Here is a 24,121-nt window from a genome sequence, read left to right on the forward strand (position 1 = left end):
TTATTTTGCTGGAATAGACGATTTACTTATGTATTTACGTACTGTATATTAAAATTTGTATCTATTTCGTTTAATTTTTCTTAACAGCAGCACACATACTCGTAATAGCAAAACATACAAACTTAACAGTGCCTACTATTTGTAGTCATGAACATTTGTCTTGTCTACTATTTCCAATTATTTCTTCGTTCTTTACTATAGCGTGTCCATAAAACTACTATCATACTTTAAAGTGATATTACGAAGCGTTTGATTATAGTATTTAAATGAAATTGGTCACATTTGAAAAAAAAATCTCGATTATTTTTACTATACCTCATAGACATTGAATGTGGACAACACGAGTGGAGATGCGGACACCAAGACGATATTCCCGTTCACGCCACACACGCTCCAGCATATCTGATGAAATGGACTGGATTGCAGCACTGATACATGCACTTGAAGATTTTGAGGCAATTGGGTAACATAGACACAATCCTATAAGTTTCGATGCCCACTTGCAGAAGACATTATCATAATTTCCGGCTCGCCCAAAGGATCTTCATGGAAGCCGCTCATTCAGATGTAAATGCAAGTGAGGAGGAGCTCCATCTTGTTGGAAAATAAAGTCATTGCATTCTTCAAGCTTCCCAAGTGACCTCCAACAGAAACAGAAACTACCTGCAAAATATCCAGCAATGAAACCACATGGACTAATCACAAAGAAAACATGAGTGAATTTACTTTTTCTGTGTTTGATCTCGTCCATTATTGGCATTGTTGTCTATTGTTGTTCATTGTTGACATACACAAAAATATTTGAGATTTTAATTCAAATGTGACCAATTTAATTTAAATACGATTATCGAAAGAGGCGTAATACGACTTTAAACTATGATAGTATCTTTATGGACACGCTGTATAATTTATATTATTTAAAACCTGCTACAACATTAACCATTTCTGCAATAATAATAATAATAATAATAATAATAATAATAATAATAATAATAATAATAATAATAATAATAATAATAATAATAATAATAATAATAATAAGAAAATTCGTGTAGCGAATATTCCGACCCAGGAAGGCCGGGAATAAGGAATGGGAAATTTCATACCAAGGAACTCCACTATTTATACAATCTATGAAACATTCTTAAGATCAACAAATCTAGGAGGGTCAGGTAGGCAAGTCGTGTGACCAAAATGGAGGAAAATAGAAATGGTTTCTAAATTTTAACTAGAAGTCCAATCCGAAAACGGTCATTTGGAAGACATAGACGCAGATTTGAAGAGAATATTAAAAATAGAACTCCCATAAATAGGAATACAAAGTAGAAATTGGATCCAGTGGACTAAAAATGTAAGTCATTGGAGAGCTATTGTGAATACGACATTGAACATTCCGGTTCCATATTCGTAGTTATTTTAGTTATTTTCATTATTTCTCATTGCCGTTTAATGCTAAAACAGTCTTTCTTGTTTATTTTTGTAGGTCGGTTTGCAGACCTTTGCTCGAGTGTTAGTTTGTTCAATTTCCGTCTATCTTCCTGGTATTGTTTGAAAGATATATTTACGTTGGATTGTTTAGTTAGTAGCTGTCAACTCTTGTAACTTATGACGATTAAGTGTCATGGTATATAGTTAACAAGTTGAAAGATTAAACAACAGAATGATAAAGATAATCTTCAAGTTTAAATAAGGGAAATTGTTGGGAAAACAACTCTATAAGAGGGCATTAATTCCATAAAACACCTTTTAATTTTGACTTCCGCAACTATTCGAAGAAGAATACATTCAAACTTCTGTATTGTTAATGTTTATACTTATCAATACATTATTTACTAATACATTGTTATCAGAATAAATAAATATTTTAAGCACTTGTTGTAGGAAGTATCTTGGTGATATATTTAAAGAAAAACACAAATATCTTAAGTATGTTACGAGTTTCCAAAATGAAGAAATATCAACTTCTTGCTTTGCTGTTTCTAGCAGTCCAGGCAAGTATTTCTAAGCTAATAGGCAAGACATCCATTTTATTTACAGATTAGATATTGTAATGGCAGGCAATGGAAGAAGCTGAAGAGCCGAAATCCATATTATTTGTCCGTTTTTGGCTTCAGTAGATAATTTACATTCTGATTAGTGTGTTAATCGAATTTTATCTTGTGCTTAGTGCAAATGAGAAATATGAAAGACTAACATTTTATCAAATCTCGTTCTTAAGATTTCACGCAGTAAAACGTTGTACTATTTACAAAGTTTATCAAACGCATGCGTATGGTTTAAGGTGCGATTGTCTTACGAAGTTTGTTATTCATGGAAAAAGTTAATTGAATGATTTGAATTAAACTTTACTTCTAGCATAAAGAATAATTGAGATTTGTCGTATTACATAGAGTACGAATCAGAACTCGGGCTTCTTTCCTAGGTTTAGTGTCTCAGCCTCAGATAATCATACGGAGAAACCACACAGATAGTCACTTGCCCATCAGGAGTAAGTTTATTAGAAACGGCAATCAAGCAGAAACTCATACCCGCAAATCTGTATCGAAATCAATGTTTGAAGATTCTGTCGGGTCCTTCCTTACATATTCTTTTTATAAATATATACTTTATACTAGAACTATATCAGAGATATAATGACATCTAAATTTTTTTATAGTCCAGTGCGTACTCGCTTATATTTACTAAAGAATGTTTATTTTGTTCTCTTTAGTGTGTTTTTGAAGTCTGTTATTTTTGTGTTGAGTCTGCTTAATTTTTCTACTTCTTCCCTACCGCAGTAGCTTAGTTAGATATATAAACTACAGGTGGAACACTAACTTTCTATAAAACACGACAGATATATCAGCTATTGAGGAGTTCTATGATCAAGCTTTGAATTCTTTCATCAGATCTTAATGAAATTTATATAAAACCACCGCGAAAGTATATTATTTCAAACATAATAGGAGACCAACAAATTAATCCAACAATGTTGAAATTATGTCTGGTCATAACAACAATTATGGTACTGACACTGTCAGCCAAAGCCAGATTCAGATTTGGTGGATCCCGAAGCTGAAAATAATAGGACCTTTTATGTATTCAAATGAATGTAGGCACCCAAATATGAGGAAGAAACTAGTGATATTTAATGAAGCAGGCTAACGCTCCATTACTTACATCATAAGAGCCTCTACAAGAAGTACTGTTGCTATATTTAAATTTTGTTTTATTTATCGTTTCTTCTTATATTTTGGAAATGTACATTTGTTTTTTTTCTTTTAATTTTTTGGGACCTCAAGAGAGTGGGGCCCTAAGCTATAGCTTCTTTAGTTTATACGTATATCCGGCACTGCTTGAGGAGTTTTATGATCTAGCTCCGAAGACTATCTTTAAAAGTAGGAAACAGGTATAAAAGTAAGGGGGAATGCGGGAAGACGCCGTTACTCTACATCCAAAAAATAGTTGTGCGTCCTCCACTAACTAAAAAAAAATACAATGGGCAAAGATAAGCACGGGGGACAGCGTGACGTTATCTGTCCCTCTACCTTTTCAGATTTACTTCTACCCCTGGGTAGGACACTAACTTATCCTCAAGAACTTCTCCTCATGAGAATTTTAGATATGATTCCTTTCCTCCAATTCTAGTTTGTTAGGCCCGATATAAAATTTGGGTTTGATCATTTAAGTGGAGGGCAACTTTTACGTAAATAAAATAAAGTAGTTGTGCGAAATTCGTAAAAAGTAAATTACGTTTATAGGATATGGGTTAACATTTTATTTCAGGTCTTGTAAGTAATAGATTGTTGGATAAATAACTAGACATAGCGTTGTAAAACAGGGACTCGATGTTCAGTTACTAGTTATTGTACTTATACAGGGAAAAATGAAATGAAATCTTTAAGTTTAACGTCCCACGGTTATGCCGGTTAGGCTAAAGGAGACGGTGATAATGAGAAATGAGTGAAATGGTGGAATGAAGAAAGTGGGAGGAAACGGGAGAACCCCGAGAAAACCCACGAGCACGGTGTTTGTCCACCACAAAGTCCACACGGCGCGAGCTGGGATCGAACCAGGGACCCCAAGCACCGGAGGTGAACGCTCTACCACTGAGCCACCGCGCCCCCCTACTTATACAGGGAGTCCATAAAATTCTGCAGGAAAGTAAAACCTTATAACTTGAAAACTACGTAATGTATTAAGAAATACGTTTTGGTATACTTACAGAAAGGTTCAATTCTGCACCATTCACGTCCAAACACTCTTGCAGTCTTTTTGGGAAACCAAGAATTGTGTGTTGGTGGTGCTCGTCTGGAATGTTCAAAATCACAATTATTTTGTTCTTGAGATCGTGCAGATTAGCTGACTTCTGCGAACGCACCACGGTCTTCACGTGTCCCCAAAGCCAGTAATCACAAGGCGACAAATCTGATGATCTTGTAGGCCAAAGTATGGGTCCTCTTCGGACAATCCATCTCTCCTTACATTCTTCGTTAAGAAACTGTCGAACTTCAAGGGCATGATTCGGCGGTGCCCCATCCTGTTGCATGTGGACCTCATTAAGGATGCCTAACCTAGTAAGTTCTGGCAAAAGGAACGTATGTAGCATGTTCAGATAATTGTTACCATTTACCGTCTCTTCCTCGAAGTAAAAAGGGCCGATAATGTGGTCCATTGAAACAGCAAACCACACATTGACTTTGGGACTACCCCGCTTGTGCTCCTCGAATTTACGTGGATTTTCCACACACACCCCAATTCGGCAGTTGTGCCTGTTCACTTTTCCCGACATATGAAATATGGCTTCATCTGAAAACATAAATCGAGACAGAAGGTCATCATCTTCTTGTAAGCTGGTAAGGATTGACTCACAGAATTTTATTCTCATGTCACAGTCTTCCTCTATCAGCTCGTGCACAAATTTTAACTTATATTGCCGGACCTTCAAATTCTTGCGTACAATCTTGTGTAACGTTGACTTCGGTATTCCCAGTTCCAATGACCTACGTTTAAGCGACTTCATTGGACTCCTGGCTACGCTGTCCTGCAACGTGTGAATCACATCGTCACTCGTTCCTGGCCTTCTACTGCGTGGTAAATCTGACACACTTCCCGTTTCTTTGAACTTCTCCTACCACCTCTTGATACTTGTTTCTGCTGGGGGTGTTTTCCCATACGTAGTTTGGAATTTTCTCCGCAGTGAAACACAAGATTTTAATTCCGCAAACCACAAAACACACCGAGCCTTTTCCTTAATAGACGCAATCTTAAGTCACATGATTACGTCATCGAGCATTGTGGCCAGAACAAAACTTTCAACTTCCCTTCTTCCAACCCCAAAAATTTATACACTTAAACGTAACGGTTTCCAAGTTATAGAGTTCTACTTTCCTGCAGGACTTTATGGACTCCCTGTATAGATTAAAGAGAAATTAAAATAACTATAATTAACGAAAAGCAGTAGATCAGGAAGTTAACTCATATTTTGTGGTTTTAATATTTGTAACGGAGTATTAGTCCAAAGGAAATCTTGTTCATATATCAAGAAATAAATATAGGAGATTCTGGAAGTAATCCTGCATTATTTAGATATTAAGCAATATTTAAAGGTGCATGTTATGTGTGTGTAGTCATAGCGACTAGCCTATCAATAAGTTAGTTGGGTGGAAGTAAAAGTGACTTCCCAAGAATTTCGTTTATAAGTATAACAATAATAGTGATATTTAGTTTGTCTAACGCACATCTTTACTCGATTTCCACAATCAGTTAAGTAACTAATATATTACATTTTAAGAATATGATGCTGTAGGAAACTCTCCTTATTCAAGGATATTCATTAGGACTGAGTTATTTCACGTTGACATTACTCTATTTTAATAGAAAAAATTAATAGATTTCTTATCATAGGTTGCAGCACAAAGTACCGAGAAATTTGATCGTACACAAGAGAGCATTCTGAATTCTAGAGGTAAAACACTTTTCATATACTTTCCTCATTACGTTATAATAAGATGTGATCACTGGTTCAAATTCAAGCGTAATTGTTAATTCATAGCTGGTCATACTTGATTTAGTCAGTAAATTATAGTATTTAAGTTTCCGTTAATATAAGTAAATTTCAAAAAAGAAAAAAAAACAGTCTAGATATAGACTTTCGAAACCAAAAATTTGAATAAAATATCAATGGTTGTTGAGAGTTTATCATATTCACTATAAAAAGGAGGCCTCGGAAAGTTTGGTTCATAAATATCAAATGCAAGAAAAAGAAGAAACTAAAACTTATTTAAAAGGAACAAAGGGTTAGCCTCACTAACATAATATTTCATAGAAAATGTATTGTGCGTAATTCTATACTATAGATATTTCCCCTAGATATTTTAAGTGGGAAGTATAGCAAATTTTAATGTATTTATTTATTTATTTATTTAACGGCAGAGTTAAGGCTATATTTGCCTTTTCTTACACTCAACCAACTAAAATGTATACAAGATATATGTACTACCATTGTCATCTAATCCATAAAGATTACAATTACTACATTAATTCATATGTACATTCACACATATATACCCCTACACACGAAAATACTCCCTTACATACCCCCTCCCCCACCATATCCTCATACTATTTATCATAAAAACAAGAAAACTATACATACAGCATACACAGAACGACATATGTATTCTTAAAAGTATACTACCTTTCATTCCCCCCTCCCCCATACCTTCCCACAAACCTAGTATTATAGATACATACCTCAAGTTTCTGTTTACATTTGGTTGCTACTGCTCATTTTTGTGAAGAAAGAAAAAAAAGAAATAAAAAAAGAAAGAAAAATAGAAAGAAAAAAAGAACATCATTCCCGAGATTGGTGTACATTGGCTAAGGCTATCAGATATTGCTTCAAATTTCTTTTGAATGTCGCAATTGAGGGTGAATTCCTTACATCTGGTGGAAGTCTGTTCCATTCTCTAATACCAGAGATTGTGAATGAATTAGCCATTTGATTCGTATTATGACGAGGTATCGACAACAGTGTTGATCTGCTAGAGCGAGTATTACGATTGTGGCTATCTCTAACATACTGCAGTTTATTGTAAAGATATATAGGCACACCAAATTTCAAAACTTTAAATAAAATTGTCATTGATTGGTATATGTAGCGAGCTTGGATGTTTAGCCAGCCCAATTCATTAAAAAAAGGCGTCAAGTGATCAGAACGTTTGAGATTAAAAACAAACCGAACGCATGCATTCTGAACCCTCTGTAACTTTCTTAGCGCTTCTTTATTTACATTGCCATAAGCTCCAATGCAATAATCAATATGTGATAGTACGAGGCTTTGTACTATAGATGCCCTAATTGGATAAGGCAACATATTTTTCAAACGGTATAGAGAGTGCAGTGCACCAAACGCCTTTCTGCATATATGATTTATATGATCCTCCCATAGAAGATTCTGATCAAATATGATCCCAAGATTTTTCACTTTTTCATCAAAAGCTATATGTGTGCCATTTAATGTAATTTTAGGAAGCTCGGTGCTCTGCAGTCTGGAAAGGATATTTCTCGAACTAATTATGATACATTTAGATTTATTGGGATTTAGATATAAATTATTAGATTGGGCCCAGGCACTTATGCGTTCCAGGTCTAAATTTATGAGTGAGATAGTGTCATTTATGTGTCCAAGATCTGTCGATGTATATACTTGAACATCATCTGCATATAAGTGATATTTAAGGTGGCGAATTTGTTGAGACAAGTCATTTATGTACATAGAGAACAGGATCGGTGCTAAGACCGTTCCTTGACTAACTCCACAGTGTACTGTTGTCCATGAACCTTGATTGTCCAGAACAGAAACACGCTGATATCTATTTTGAATGTACGAACGAAACCATTTAACCGACGTATCTGTGAAATGAAAGAGTGACTTAAGTTTTGTTAAAAGAATTTCGTGATCGACCGACTGGAATGCTTTAGTGAAATCTAAAAGTAAAACTATTGTGAGTTGTTTTTTGTCTATGCTTTCTCTAATGCCATCTGTATTTTTTATAAGAGCCGTATGTGTGGAGTGTTCTTTTTTAAAACCAGACTGATATGGACATAAGAGATCATGGGAAGTTATAAAATCAGACATTTGATTTAATACAATATGCTCCAAAACTTTCGAAATGTATATTACACCAATGCACATATGAAAATGATTGCAAATTGTGTCCGTCTTCTAGTGTACAATAAATTAACTCTATGTGTTACCCTCCCTTCTCTGCTCACTAGTGCTTATCCGACTTAACTTTGCGGTGCGTCAAGAGACAAAAAAAAAAAAAAAAAAAGATTGTGTAATATCTTAGTCATGAATTTCTATGACATTGACAAATTTATATATATAAATTTTTGCATACATTTAGGTGTAACTCACTCTATTGATTTACTTGAGGAAAGTGTTTATCAGGTTATATTTCCTCCGTTAATAATAAGTTAATAAAATTCGCAAAATTCTTTATCATAATGATATTTTTCATTCAGAGTAAAAACTCAACAAATCTAATCAGTATCACATTTACTAAACATTGAATCTAATATTGTGAAACCTTCAAGGAAGATGGTTCATCTTTATCAGGTAGACTATAATATTCATCGGATAACCTAGGGAGTAAAAGTGATTTTACAGCTGCACTTCACAATAAATTTATTGAAGATTTTGTTGTTAGTTCCATTTAAGTTTTCAAATTAAAATTGAGTCATCACTCAACATCTGTTCAATGTGATATCATCATGAAATTGCAATGTAAAGTTGGTTTGTAAGTTATTTTGTGAGGTATTATGAATTAGCTGTATAATTGAGCAATTGAGTAGCATCAAAGAAGAATAAGAACTTCGTTGACACAGGTTTGTTCTTTTGTACTTTGCATGGGGGCAACAAAATGTAGAAGGAGACGCGTACTTCTCTCGTTCCAAAACGTATTTTCTTTATTTAGATGATTTTGATTTATGTAAATATTTTAAGTTATGGAAATAATATTATTAAAGTTGCAAAATTAATCCATATGTGATTTATCAAGGTGATAGTACATTTGTTACGCATATAAATCTTCAGCATAAGCCATAGAAGAAAATAAAATTTTCTCACTTTATAACTTTTTTAAGAATTCGTACGAACAACGAATATAAGTCTACTTAGCAACAGTTCAGTGTTCGGTGTTATCCCGATTTTCAGTTAACTCATTTCATAACACGCTTTTAATAATTTTCGTTTCTTTAATCAGGACCGTAGAATCAGGACTGTAGCTAATGAGTGACCAGGGCAGATCAGCCCTCCTCTGACTACTTTCTGCCCCTTTCAAACTTTCAGTTATCTATTAACATTATGTATATAAAGTGAGCTCAAGTGAGGCACCATGTATTGTGAGCTACGGGCCCGCCTCCAACTCGAACAACTTGGAATACGATCGAAAAATTCGAACAAATGCTTATCATATATGTGTTGTAATGTTTTCAAAGTGCTCCGGCCACCACTATATCTTGTTTAATTTGTTGGAAGATGTAACATGTAAGCATGACATGGGATTTTCGTTAGTAATTTTACGTTTTATATTTGTTTTCTGTTATTCTTTATGCATAATAAGAACGTAGTCTATTCGTAGTCTATTCCTACAATGTTCATTTCTATCCAAATATTGTTTTTATTTATTAATATTTAACCTTAAAATAAAGAGTGTTAACAGTTAAATGTTTCAAAATTTGAGTTCATGGGATTAGCTCATGAATGGAGGAAGGAAAATCAATTTGAAATTGAAACGATCTGTAACTGTAACAAGTCCTGGAACGGATTAAGTTCAAATTCCAGACCAACATAGCTTTTTCGACAATAAAAATAATATTCTGCTTCAGGTATATGATTTGTTTATAACCTAGATAATAAAGATGTTTGGTTTTTCCTGGTTTATAAATTTTACAACATAGCAATATGTAAGAATAGTCCACAATGTATTAAGCAAGTACCAGCTTTTATTAATAAACAAACAAACAAAATAGAAAATAACTCTCTTATCCTCAATAAAGATGCGTGTATTGATTTTATTACAGTCCCTAATAATGAGAGAATTGCAAATGGTGAAACTGCTGTTCACGGACAATTTCCACATCAAGCCTTATTAATTTTTGATAGAAAATACTACTGCGGAGGCTCGCTGATTTCTTCAAATTGGATTCTCACACAGAGTAACTGTGCTGCGAAGTAAGTACATCTATAACTTGACAGCTACTGAAATTACAATAAATATTGAAAATATTTAAAGTAGAATTAAAATATAGTAATTTCCGAAGAGAATTAGACTCCAAGAAATAGGTTCTGGCAAAAGTAAATATACATTTTCTCCGAATAAAATACGTATATTTGGTTATATAGTATGTGTTCCTTTCGGTATGCGTCCCTTTTATTAGTCAATCGGTTTTTTTTTTTTGTCTTTTCATATAGAAGTCATTCAGATATCAATCCTTGTACTGATAGTTGAGTTTTTTCACCATCGGGAGTGAAATGTATTGTCGTTCTATTCTCATGTCAGTGCCGTTTAGGAGTTCACTCAACTGCTGTGTAATGTGTTCATGAGAAAACCTTTCGGCTTAAGGTTATTGGAGGGTAGTGCTGACTAAATCTGCTGTAGAAGTCAGAATTGAATAAATGTGAAATCCTACCTCAACATCACACGTCGATCTCATTGATGTTTGATTATTTACAACGGTGAAAACAATTAGGAGAGCAAGCCAGGAAATGCAGCGACAACAGAGAGAAATCAAAATTGCTGACACATTTGGTTTCAGAGATCATTACTTTGGTCACTGCAATGCACCTGTGCTAGGTGATCAACATGAGTTAAATCTAGGAATGATTCATACACCTGAATGGAAAACATATGCTGCAAGGGAAGATCACAGTAGCAAGACAGAAATGGATGTTTGCACAACAAAATCTATCCACTGTCCTTACTAAATTGATAATGGATCCTTTACTGCGTCGACCGCTTCCGCTGTGACCTATCCTATAGGTAGATGAGTGCTTATTTATGTAGGAATGACTTGACAGTAACGGAAACTGAACCATCTCATATGACGCCAACTTTAGCATCCTAACTCAATTTACCTGAGCTACACTACAGTGCACAGGGGACACTTTGTATGGGGGTATCCTTTGTGTAACTACTATTAAAATTTTGGAAGTTACCTTTATTACTATACATCAGTTTGTGATAGCTGACGTTTGAACACATCCTCTCCAAACGAACTATTTTTATTTTTAGTTTTATTTTTGCAACATTTCCCCAATGTACATAGGGAACAATTTTTGAAAGTATGTAACACCTAAATTGTGGTATTACGCCCACATTTACATCATTCCGAGCTCATGACCAATAAATAAATAAATAAATCTGATGCCTATTTGAAGTGAAATTTTGTTTTTTCTGAAATGTATACGGATTTGTATCTTCCAAGTATTAGGGTTAATACATTTCGGCCTATTATGTAAAGCTTTTTAAATGCTTGACTTTTGAGATTACTCCTTCAGTAATTGATTCACTCTTGCTGCTGAATGCATGATAAAAGATATTACCCGTTAACTATTGTATTTCTTTTCCTGACAATGTGGCTGAGTGGTAGGTCACTTTCCTCTAGTGCATAGGACCCTGACCAAGTAAATTTTTAGTGGACAACATAGTGTTCCTGGTTTTCTTGAGGTATTCCCGTTTTCTCCCACGTTCTTATTCCACCCATTCTTTCATTATCATTCATCTGCCTAAACCATCTGTCCCCCTTAGCCTAACAGGCATAACCATGTGGCGTCAAACTGAAAGATTTCATCTTACATTTCTTTTCCTTTTGTGTTGGCTTTCAGAAAATAAGTTATCGCAGATGTTTTTAGTTGTGTACGTTTTCATACAGACACTTAAGACGCATATTCTGGGTCTTACTTTTAACCCGAGAAAGCCCATGCTAATTTTACCTTTAAAAGGCCCAGGGGGTGCCTCTGAGGCTCCCTGCTGCATATACAAGCTACCTCAACTCACCGCGACCATTTGTGTTTTCCGTCATTAATAGGAAAGGCTAGTCACTACTTTGCTTCGAAATCATTTGTCAATGGTAATAAACAATGAACAGTATCAAATAATTAGAAAAGTACATGCTTCAACAGGAGCCTCAGAGGCACCCCATGGGCCTTTATGTTAGTATAAAAATAACGCTATTTTTCTTAGGTAAAGTAAAAAAATGCTTAGGAAACGCAATCAGAGGGTGTATTTCAAAGAGATAGAAGAATTCTAGAGCGCAGGAGACGGGACGAAATATCTATTAAGAATAATGGCATTAAAAATTGACCAGGGGAGGCCTTTACGTCAATATAAAAAATAACCCTATTTTTTCTGAAGTAAAATAAGAAAACGTATGAACAACTCAATCAGGGGGCATATTCCAAAGAGATAGGAGAATTCTAGAGCGGAAGACTCGCAACGAAACATCTATTAAGAATAATTGCATTAAAAGTGTACCAGTTTGCATCTGAGGCAGCCCCTGGGCTTTTTCGGGTTAATTTTCTGAGCAGATTTTCTTTTCCCTTCCTTAGTCCTAGTTTTATTTTTTTTATTATTTCATTTATTTTCCAAACTCTACACTCTAAAGCTTATTTCTACATGCTTTCGAACAATCACTTATTGGTGAAGGACTTGGATTTGACTACTGGTAAGGAGATTGGAACCAAGCGAATGAAAGTAGATTCTATTCCATTAAATGTATTTTTGAAAAATTGGGAAACGTCATCGCATAAAGTGATACTAAAGCGCTCGCGTATCGGTTACATTTAAATCACGTTTGTATATAATTCTTTACAACAACCAATCATGTTATCAGGACTATGGTCTCACTTCTACAAGTTCTTAAAGGATGCCTGGAATTCTGGCAGCTGCCATTTATTATATTTTGGTCTTATTGTAAGTTCTATTACTCGAAAATCAAAAATAATTTGCTGTAATTGAGCCGCGTACGAAAGGTTGGTACTGACCGTAGTATTTGAAGATGGAACGTGGAAACTATTTCCCTTACAAATTTCCCGGTAGGATTCTATAAAATAAAGATTGATATTTGCAGCTAAACAATATTTTCTTAGCCCTTCCCAGCTGGGCTAATGGCTATCGCGTATGTCTTTGGTGTACATGGTCCCGGGTTCGATTTCTGCTAGGAAGGCACAAAACAATTGGTGTCAGAATCATTCATTTTCATTAATCAACTGTCTCCTTTAGAATAAGAAGCATAATCGTGGGACGTTAAACTATAATGCAGTTTTAAAAAGTCTTACAAGCTTTATATAAAATCTTTAAAAACTTTCATATCTAAATAACTGATTCTATTACAATGTATTCCTTTAACTATCATTGAAAAACTTTACCTCATGTAATTTTACCCATATTTTGTAAACAGAAGTAAATCACAACCGGTTTAACTTAAAGAAGGTATCAAATTAATATTTATATTCTGTACTTGATTGGGGGAATAATACATAGGGCTAAGCTTAATTAATGAAGTCAGAAAAGTAAATGATGTATTTTAACCCTTTTAAATTTTGACTTTTTAAAAAGGTAAATTATAAACTTTCAGTCAAGCAGCTACAGCATCATTCCTATTTAGCCTAGGGTCATGTTTTGTGCCTCATTCTTTTCAGAATAGCATAGTCTTTCAAACTGTAGAACTCACATGAGCTTAACACGTTCTCAAAGAGGGAAGGTTTAAGGGAAATAGGGATTTTTGGTGAAAAATCTATTTTTCTAAGTTTGGATCCCTCTGGATCCACCCTGTGTTAATGCACAAATCTTAAAATAAACTGAAAACATACTAGGGGTACATTGAATGTGCGTACAAAATTTCAGGCTTTTATCTTGAAAAATAAGATTTAAAAAATTTACCAATGTGCTAAGAACATCACCACAATACCCCAGATTCACGCATAAAAAAGGATCTCATGTAAAAATTTTCTGAAGCAACTCTATTATCATGGTACATACCTCATTCTCTTTAGAGTAGAACAGCCTTTCAAAGGATACCATTCACATGTCTTTATCATGTATCTAAGGAGGGGAAATCGCAAAATTGTTTTTTGTTTAAAATATAACTTTTTTTTTTTTTTTTTTTTTTTTTACATTTTTGCTCTCTGGATCCCCCTGTCTTAACGCAGAGATCTGAAACAAATCTGAAAAATGCTAAGGGTTCTACCGAATATGTGTGCAAAATTTCAATATTCTGGATTCAAAAGTAAACCCGCTAAAAATAATAAATATAGCCATAACAAAAAATATTTTTAAGTTGTAACATCATCATCCCTGTCGCGACGCAGAAAGGCATGAATCCATACGTAATGTGTTGTAGTGTCTGAAGGTTTAAGAAACAGAAAAACGAAGTAAAAAGCTTTATTGGTACCTTTTTAATCGAATAGTGAAGACACTACCCTATCGTGTAAAAATACACGATAAAATATAAAGAGTGAAGACAATCCTAATTTACTTGCTATCGAGTTCCAGAAGTCGGGAATGTCTCATGTTAATTAATATAATAATTCATTAGTAAATGAGAAAATACTTAATATTGATTCCAGCACAACCAGCGCAGAAATATATTTGGGAGTACAGAATATGAACGAAACTTATGAACCAGGCCGACTGATTTTAAAATCTTCTGATATAATTCTTCACAGCAAATCAGAGGTTGCACTAATAAAGCTACATGAAACTATTTCATACACAGGTATGTTGCTTACAATATAATTACACAGAAGTATTTTATATTATGACTTCTTTCCTAATTGAAGGGTTGGATGCAAGAACCAGATGATTATATTCAGTGTTATAACATAAAAGGAGGTATCTACATACAGTGTTCATTGTGAAGAGCAAGAAGAAGGCAGCTCCGGAAGATTTTCTAAAAGTGGACATATCTGGTTTCTGCATCCAACCCTTCAATTGTTCCCTCATTTATATAAAGCAATGACAAACTTTGTATTTTATTGGTATCAGGAAGTTTGCTGTTTTAATACAAGATAGAAATTGATTATGGTAATACGTACAACTCCATTTTAGCTCAACTCAATTGTAATTTTCGACAACTTTAAGTACTTTTTTTTAAAGAGTCAGTTTTTTCACCACTAAGAATCTGACGGTGCTTTAACACTGGCTCGGTGTTTCCGTTATCACAGAGTCTGTGTTGAGTGGTGTGAATATAACACCACGACGGCGTGAAAGAATTAAGTCAATGACTGAGGTAACACCGGAACACGAACATATTATGTAACTTCTGACATATATAGAGTGTATACACATACTTCGTTGTTGGTAATCCTCCAGCTCTCGAACTGAACGTAAGCCGCTGAGAAACTGATATGAATAAATATTTTGCTTCATAGATTAATCAAAATTCTCATTTGCTAAGTATAATGTTTTAACAAATGTAATAACTGCCTCAGAATTCTGTGTATCAGATATCTGAGATAATTCATTAATGCTAAGCGTGTCGTTTTCCTACATTTAAAGGGGTGGGCCCTTTCTTCGGTTAAGTGCTACATAAATTATCAGCACGTGATATATCTATCTATCTACCCATATATCTATCTATCTATCTATACAGGGTGGCCCATTTTAATCTTTCGACGGAAATATCTCGAAAAGAGTTGAACATAAATGAACTGAACAACAACTCAAATAGATAATACCAGGGTCACCATTCGATAGATCTTCATGCACTAAACAGCACTGTGGTAAAAATTGTTCATATGGGTCACCGTTTTCAAAATGGCGGCCAAGACATGGTGCCTGTATCAGATAAAACGTCCAGTACCACTAGTATAAAAACCGTTGAAGATAAATGAACAGGATAAAACTCGCATAGAAAATCACAGAGGGTATTTATCATTCCACGCCTTGAGAATAATCCAACGGAGAAAAAGATTATTAAAGTATAAGTGACATAATGTTAAAGAGGAAATCTAATTCTTAGAAAATTATTTTTCCCATCTCCCTCCGTAACTGGGTGAAGCGAGAATGAATGGTAAAATCTCAAATGAGAACCTCACTTTTACTAGCAATAGGTATGGTTTGTCTAAAACACTTGGGCGTACAAGTGATTGGTACTGTAATGAAACAATATTATGCAGACGACTTTTGAGCAAAACCAACGTTTGTACACATTGTTCTAAAATTTTATTTTTCTACAAACTGGTTTTGCATTTCACTTGATTCATTTTTGTACAAATCATTGCCTGCTATCAAAATGAAAGGTATCATTTAACAAGAATTTTACCTACTTTTTCCATTACAGATACCTATCTCTTATACAAACACATTTCAGATAATTTCGTTGTGTAGATACAATTTGCAAAAACTAAGGTTCTCATTTGCAATTTCATCTTTCCTTCCCGTCCCGCTTCACCCATTTACGGAGTACGTTGGAACTATGATTTTCTAGGACTTAGATTTTCTCCTTTGTATTATTGCACTTTTACTCTAATAATAATTTCCTCTGTTCAACATTTTTCGAGCAGTGGAATAATAAATACCCTCTGTGATTTCCTGTAGGAGTTTTATTCTGTCCATCCGTTGTTATCTTCAACCGTTTTCATATTAGTGCTACTGGACGTTTCATCTGATACAGGTACCATGTCTTTGCCGCCATTTTGAAAACGGTGACCCATATGAACAATCTTTTACCTCAACGCTTTTAGTGTATCAAGATCTTTCGAACGAGATATCACTTGACCCATATTTTTGTTTAAAATTTCTAAGTTGGGCCTGGGCCCCCATGAAAGTTGGTCCTGGTGGGCACCGCGACAACATAATTCAATTTGACCCATGTCTTTCCTATCTTATGTTTTGTTTGGTTCATTTATTTTCAACCGTTTTCATATTAGTGCTACTGGACGTTAATCTGGTACAGGTAACATATCTTGGCGGCTATTCTGAATACGGTGATCGATATGAAAAATCTTTTGCTACATCGGTTTTTAGTTTTCAAAGATCTATCGAACGAGATGTCACTTGCCTCATGTTTCCATTTAAATTGGGCTCCGGGCCCTCTTGAAGGGCGGCCCTGGGGGACATCCCGACATCACCATTTGATTTGCCCCATGGTATTTACTATTTGAGTTTTGCACAGTTCATTTATGTTCAACTGTTTTCGAGATATCTCCAGGAAAAATTAAAACCGGCTACTCTGTATATAGGGGTTAGCGGGGCAAGTTGTGACAATTTTTACTTACAACATTTTAACTTCTTAACAAAATTTATTTCTAAAATAGTAATACTTGCTTACTAAAGCTTAGACCTTCCGGTATCCGTCAAACATAAAAATCTCGTAATTGACTTAATCGTTTTACAGTAAATTATTTTCATACACAACCATATCATTTGGCACAATATGCCCCCTCTATGGGGCAGGTAGTGACAACAATTTATTAAACATTGGCATTAGTACATGCCACTGTAATATATTATTTACTGAAAGAAAATTCTTTTCTTCACATAAGAATGTAAACTTTCCAAAGAACATCCCCAATAAAGTGGGTCTTACAGTGTAAACTGACTATTCTTCAGAGGTTGAATATTGACTTTTAAAAGAAAAAACTAAATCCAACCACAATTTACTATAAAAGTTAAAATGCAGAATTTTTAAGGATTGTATGAATAACAAACTTCGAAAAATAATAACTCAAGGCCATTTATTATGAAATCTTATCTTTAAAAACAATTCCGTATATACAGACTGATTTTGGGTAAACTGTCAATTTAAACATCAGACTGGCAATTAAGGCAAACATAATAGGGATCGCTATTTGTACAGGTCACATGAACCCGCTTTTTACAATCCAAGCATTGAAACCATCCATCTCTATGTGCTGATTTGCTGAAGGGTTTAAAACACACTAAGAAAAAACAATCATCATCTTCAGAAGACTCGGAGTCATCTAATACAGGATTTCTTCTGCGTTGTTCTTTTCCAGTGCCCGTAGTTTCAAATAGTCTTTTCAACTCCTTACTTTTAATTATTTTTCTTTATTTAATTGCTCTTGTCTAAACTTCTTATTTCACGAGGACCAATCCCTAAAATATCTTGGAAGCTGACACTGCATAACACTGATCGACAGTGAAAAATTTTCTTTCATGAAACAAAGTGTACATTATAGTTTTCGAGCTGCTGAAAACGAATCCGGTCTTAATTTTCGCTCTGCGCCCTCAGATTTTGAAATAATGTCAATAATAGTAGATTTTGGTTAAAATTTTAAGGAAATTACAGAACTGTAGGTTTGAAGCCTCACTACTCCTTTCCTAACTATCCCAGAATAACAAATGATACCTCGTTGGAAAGGGCATGCATCACACATTAGAACGGTAAGCATTTAGTACCCATCGCGCTCAATGTGTAGAAGAAGAAGAAGAAAAATTTGAAAAATCTGGGAAAAACGGTTTTTTTGAATAATTTTAGAAAAGTTTGCAACACTGACAGTCACGGTACGCAAACATAAGCTCAGTAACCCATATCACATACTTTCAGGTGTGTTATATTAAAAACTCAAAGAGATGTCTCAAACACAAGGGGAGTAAAAGAGTGTGAAAGTAATTTAAAAAGGAGGGAAAATTTAATATTTGGAGAAATTGAAAAAAAGTTCACAACACTTACACTTTCGATACTCACACATAAGCTCAGTAACGAACACCTAATACATTCAGGTAAAATACTCACAGATGTTACCTGAACAGAAGTTTAGAAAATTTTGCTAAATGAAGTTACCATGTATGTAAATTGTCAACGATTGTTTTGAAAAATTTTAGCTTTTTTTATGGCAAAAGGAAACATGGTCAGAATTTCTCGAATTACATCCAATATTCCTAGCTTCTTTTTTATGGCAAAAAGAAACATGGACAGAATTTCTTGAAGTACATCCAATATTCCAATTTGTGAGAAAAAAGTGTCCTATTGAAGCCTGACGACATTGTATTTTTCCTCCCTCCCAGTCCCCACTCTACTGTTGCTCAGTTGTCTGAAGGTTTGAGCGTGGGGCAGGGAGTTTGTACACGTCTTCCTATCGTGAGAGTGTTTTTGTGACTGTCACAATGCCTCGAGATTGTGTTACCCACTCAGATAATTTTTGTTATATCTGTGGAGAATACATAGTTAAGGCTAAGAGGGAAAAAATTAATACTTTTGGCGAAGAAGGCTTACGAACTATATACTTCGACAGCAAAATTGATGAATATAGGCAGTGGGTACTTAGTACAATATGTAATAAGTGTGCTTGACATTTCCGGTCGTGGTTGAATAACAAACGTCAAGGTAAAATGTCATTTGGTGTTCCAAAGATATGGCGTGAGCCGCCAACTACGTAAGAGATTCCTACTTCTGTGCTGTATACATTCAAGGCATGAAAGGGAAGGATGAAAAAAAATCCTGACAATATTTCAATTGCAATAAGACCTGTGAAACACGGTGATAATGTTCCAATTCCTGTACCTCCAGCAACATAGTCTCTGGAAGAGAAGAAAACGAACGTAGCTTCTTCAGAATCGGAGAGTTCGGAGTCAGATTTTGAATTTGAAGAAAAAAACAACCCACATTTTGTAACACAAAGTGATTTAAATGACCTTGTTCGAGATTTGAAACTAACCTATGGTAGGCTGAAATTCTTGGACCCAGATTTAAACAATGGAATTTACTTGACGTGAGAGCCACCGTTTGTTCATACAGGAACCGACATGCACCATCAGAGTTTTTTTTTTTCAACAGGAAGATACACATTGTTTTTGTTCTGATGTCAATGGTTTGTTTGCTGCTCTTGGTACGACATATGTGGTACGGGAGAGGAGACTTTTTATAGACTCCTCAAAGAGCAGTCTTAACGCAGTTTTAATACATAATGGCAATATCCTCCCAACTGTAACAATTGCTTATGACACACAGGCAAGGGCGCCCATCATTGGGGGCAAGGTGGGCGCTTGCTCCCCTAAGAGGAAATTATCCTTGGAAATATCGAAAACCTAATAGAATTTTTACATTAGTTACAGCAAAATTTGAAATGTCACTTATACTTGCCCCCCCCACTTAGAAACCACAACATGGGCCCCCTTGCACACAGGTGAAAGAAACGTATGACATAATTAAACTTATATTCGAAAAAGTTCAGTACAATGTTCTTAAGTACCACATTGTTGCCGATTTCAAATTTATAGCATACTTACAGGACTACAGAATTGATACACGAAACATTGCTGTTTCTTAAACAAATCGGACTCTCGAGCCCGAGATAGTCACTACCAGAGGAAAGAATGACCATGACGCAGTACAATGCAAGTAGGTGTTAAGAATGTTGCAACACCTCTTTAGTTAAATCTCAAGACATATAGCTCCCTCCACTCCATATAAAACTTGGCCTATGAAATCTTTTTTGGTTGGAATGAACAAGAGTGGAGCTGGATTTTAGTATTTGACAACTAAATTTCCGAATTTCAGCGCTAACAAAGTGAAGGCTGGTTTGTTTGTCGACACGCAGATAAGAGATCTAATGCGGGATCATAACTTTGATGCAGCGCTTAGCCCTCTTGAGCTGCAGCATTGGGTATCATTCAAGAGTTCGTGTTCCGGTTTCTTAGGCAAGACAAAGGATGAGAACTACAAAAACACTCATGGATAACTTTTTGAATAATTACGGAAAGCATGCATACAACATGTCGCTGAAAATTCACTTTCTACAGTCATCTAGATTTTTTTTTCCACCGAAGTCTAAATGAGTGTGCGACGTAAGTGATGAGCTTGGTGAAAAGTTTCACCAAACAATAGCAGTAATGGAAAGACGTTACCAAAGTGGATGGAAACCGAATATGGTTGCGGACTATTGTTGGGGATCGGTTAGGCAAGACAAAGGCAAGACAAAGGATGAGAACTACAAAAACACTCATGGATAACTTTTTGAATAATTACGGAAAGCATGCATACAACATGTCGCTGAAAATTCACTTTCTACAGTCATCTAGATTTCTTTTCACCGAAGTCTAAATGAGTGTGCGACGTAAGTGATGAGCTTGGTGAAAAGTTTCACCAAACAATAACAGCAATGGAAAGACGTTACCAAAGTGGATGGAAACCGAAAATGCTTGCGGACTATTGTTGGGGATTGGTTAGGGACACCGAAGACACTCACACGAAGAAGGTCAAACGCAAAACAATGTACTAGATGAATCATATGTAGTGTTCTTTGATCACATATATATTTCTGTATCACAGTGTGAATATTCATATTGTATATATATTTTTTGTTTACTCGAGTTAACCAATTTTTTCTCGCCTAGCAAACGACAATCTCTATGACTCTTTTAATATAATGAATGTATTGGATGTGTGTTACTGAGCTTATGTGTGAGTATTGCAAGTATAAGTGTTGCGAACTTTTTTCAATTTCTCCAAATATTAAATTTTCTCTCCTTTTAAAATTACTTTCACACTGTCTTACTCCCCTTGTGCTTGAGATATCTCTTTGAGTTTTTAATATAACACACCTGAAAGTATGTGATATGGGTTACTGAGCTTATGTTTGCGTACCGTGACTGTCAGTGTTGCAAACTTCTCTAAAATTATTCAAAAAACCCTTTTTCCCAATTTTTCAATATTTTTCTTCTTCTTCTTCTTCTTCTTCTACACACTGAGCGCGATGGTTAATAAATGCTTACCGTTGTAATGTGCGATCCATGCCCTTTCCAACGAGGTATCATTTGTTATTCTGGGATAGTTAGGAAAGGATTAGAGAGGCTTCAAACTTACCCTTCTGCGATTTCCTTAAAATTTTAACCAAAATCTACTATAACTGACATTATTTCAAAATCTGAGGGTGCAGGACCAAAATTAAGATCAGATTCGTTTTCAGCAGCTCAAAAACTTTAAAGAACACCTGCTTTCATGCAGAAAAAAAATTTAAGTTGAATTTTGTCGAAGAGTGTAATCACACAACTCTTTTTCTTCAGATTCTAAGGAAACTATACGTATCCCATAGTGGCATCATCATTTCGGTTGTTCTTCTTCATATATCTAGGCAGGGACATTCTAGTCACATGGAAGATTTCTTCTGCTTTACATAAGCTGCATGCACATGATTAAACTTCCTTCGCAGTTTTTCATAGTCCTCTACAGTTGATTTAGCTCTCTCTGTTTTCCGTTTATAAGTACGAACCATCTCTGAAAATGAAAAAAAAAATCGAACATAAGTTCACAGGTGGGGTAAATTGTGACAATGTCACAACATGCCCCATGTCACGGGTCACAACTAGCGTCACTTCCCCTATCTTTGTTTCACAGTGTAACCAACTAAAACAACAACGTGTTGCTTTCAACATATATGAACTAACGTAGGAAACACTATTGCCTAAGATATAATAACAATTTTTACTTACCTCATCATAAGCTTGAACTGAAACTGTTCCCAAGGATTCCCTAAATTTTACTTTTGTGCACTAAAAACACGAAATTTACTTTAGTATCAACGCTCGATGATGTGTTGACTCCAAGTTTCCTCGATTACTCTGCACCAAACTCTGCAACTTGCAGTGGTGTCACTCATCGTTGCCAACTCACAGAAGAGAATATATCTGCTTTGTCACTATTTGCCTCTGTCACTAGTAGCCCCGCCTTCTCCTACTGCCAAAAACATGAAAAAATGAACTTTAAAGGTCCATAGCTACAATACTATGGGATCTACCCTAGTCGAGTCAAGACTTCACTTAGGAACTAGTATGTACTCCATCCAAATATCCAGGTTTCAGAATCCTGAGGTACTTCCGCAACAGTTTTTACAGAGGAAGTTGGCGAGTACTTCAAATTAAATGCCTGTATCTAAACTCCCTCTATAAAAATTGTTTCATGAGTACCTTAGGATTCTGGAACATATATTTTTGGATAGCGCACATACTAGTTCCTAAGTGAAGATTTGACCAAACTACGGTAGACCCCATAGTTTTGGAGCTATAGGCATTGAAAGTTCTTTTTTTCATATTTTCGGCAATGTGTACCCAAGTTGCTCTATACTTTTTGTTTTATCTTGGTGTTAGGAATCACCTCCCAAACGTTGTCGGTGTTGTTTTGAAACACCCTATATATATCGTGGCGCAAATCGCGGGGGATAAGGGGGCATGTTGCCTCCAATCTTAGAACTGGAGGGGACTGTCCCCCTCCCAATAATACGATTTCAAATGTGATGATACGTGTTCGATTGCCACAAAGGAAAATGAGATGCAATTGATGTCCCCTCAGAATAAGCCTCAAATCTGCCCCCTCCCAATGTTGAAGAGAATTCTGCTCCCCTGATTCTTCACAGCAGTGTTTTTGAACTTCATAAATATTTGGAACATCGCTTAAAACAACACATATGGGAACGGTCTTACTCGTGCTCCACAATGTTGAAGACAGATTTGCGCCGCTGATATACATATATACATAGAGAGAAAGAGGGAGAGAGAGAGAGAAAGAGAAAAAGAGAGAGAGAGAGAGAGAAAAAGAGAGAGAGCTAGGGAGAGAGTTTCATTTACTTTTGAGTACCCTTTCCAGCCCGGTGATAACGTTTGGGATCACTAACTTTTTATAATCATAAATCTAATATTAATTCATTTAGTTTCCCATGTAATGAGTACACTCTTCTTTCGGATCAATCTCATAATTTGGTAGCTCTAGTAGGACGTGGCGTCATTGCAACAGGAAATATTGTGAACATATGTTTTTCCAACACACAAAAAAATTCGGGCTGGAAAGGGTTATGAATAGATTCATCTAGGTAGAGGCAGAATAAAATTTAGGGCTTGCTAAACTATACAAATATAGCCACGGTCAAGACAAAATTGGACGTACTGCATAGAGAAGACTGCGGTCTATTGAGAAGAAAAGAAATTCACGGACAGAAATGAAATAAAGGTGAAATTCTGTTCGCTGGATAATGCATCACGGGGATCAGTTAGTTGTGTCTAATGAAGCTATCTTCTGCTCTTGGAGCTATTCAGAAACTGATATAGACAGAAGCAGTACATGCGGTAAGAGTAGTATTTACAGTTCATATGATTTATTGATATGAGTTTTCGTG

General features: G+C 35.3%; 1 protein-coding gene across 1 annotated transcript in view; it reads left to right on the plus strand.

Annotated features, from left to right (window-relative positions):
- The first annotated feature begins 1,818 nt into the window (after positions 1–1,818).
- Positions 1,819–24,121, plus strand: part of LOC145684730 (chymotrypsin BI-like) — a 59,345-nt gene continuing 37,042 nt past the window's right edge. The window contains exons 1-4 of the mRNA XM_081757104.1: positions 1,819–1,991; positions 5,887–5,947; positions 10,072–10,222; positions 14,618–14,766. Coding sequence (XP_081613230.1) covers positions 1,929–1,991; positions 5,887–5,947; positions 10,072–10,222; positions 14,618–14,766 — 424 coding nt within the window. The 5' untranslated portion in view covers positions 1,819–1,928. The remainder of the gene's footprint in view (positions 1,992–5,886; positions 5,948–10,071; positions 10,223–14,617; positions 14,767–24,121) is intronic.

The sequence above is a fragment of the Thermobia domestica genome, chromosome 5 (genome assembly GCF_964235325.1).
Source record: "Thermobia domestica chromosome 5, izTheDome1.hap1.1, whole genome shotgun sequence".
NCBI lineage: Eukaryota > Metazoa > Arthropoda > Insecta > Zygentoma > Lepismatidae > Thermobia > Thermobia domestica.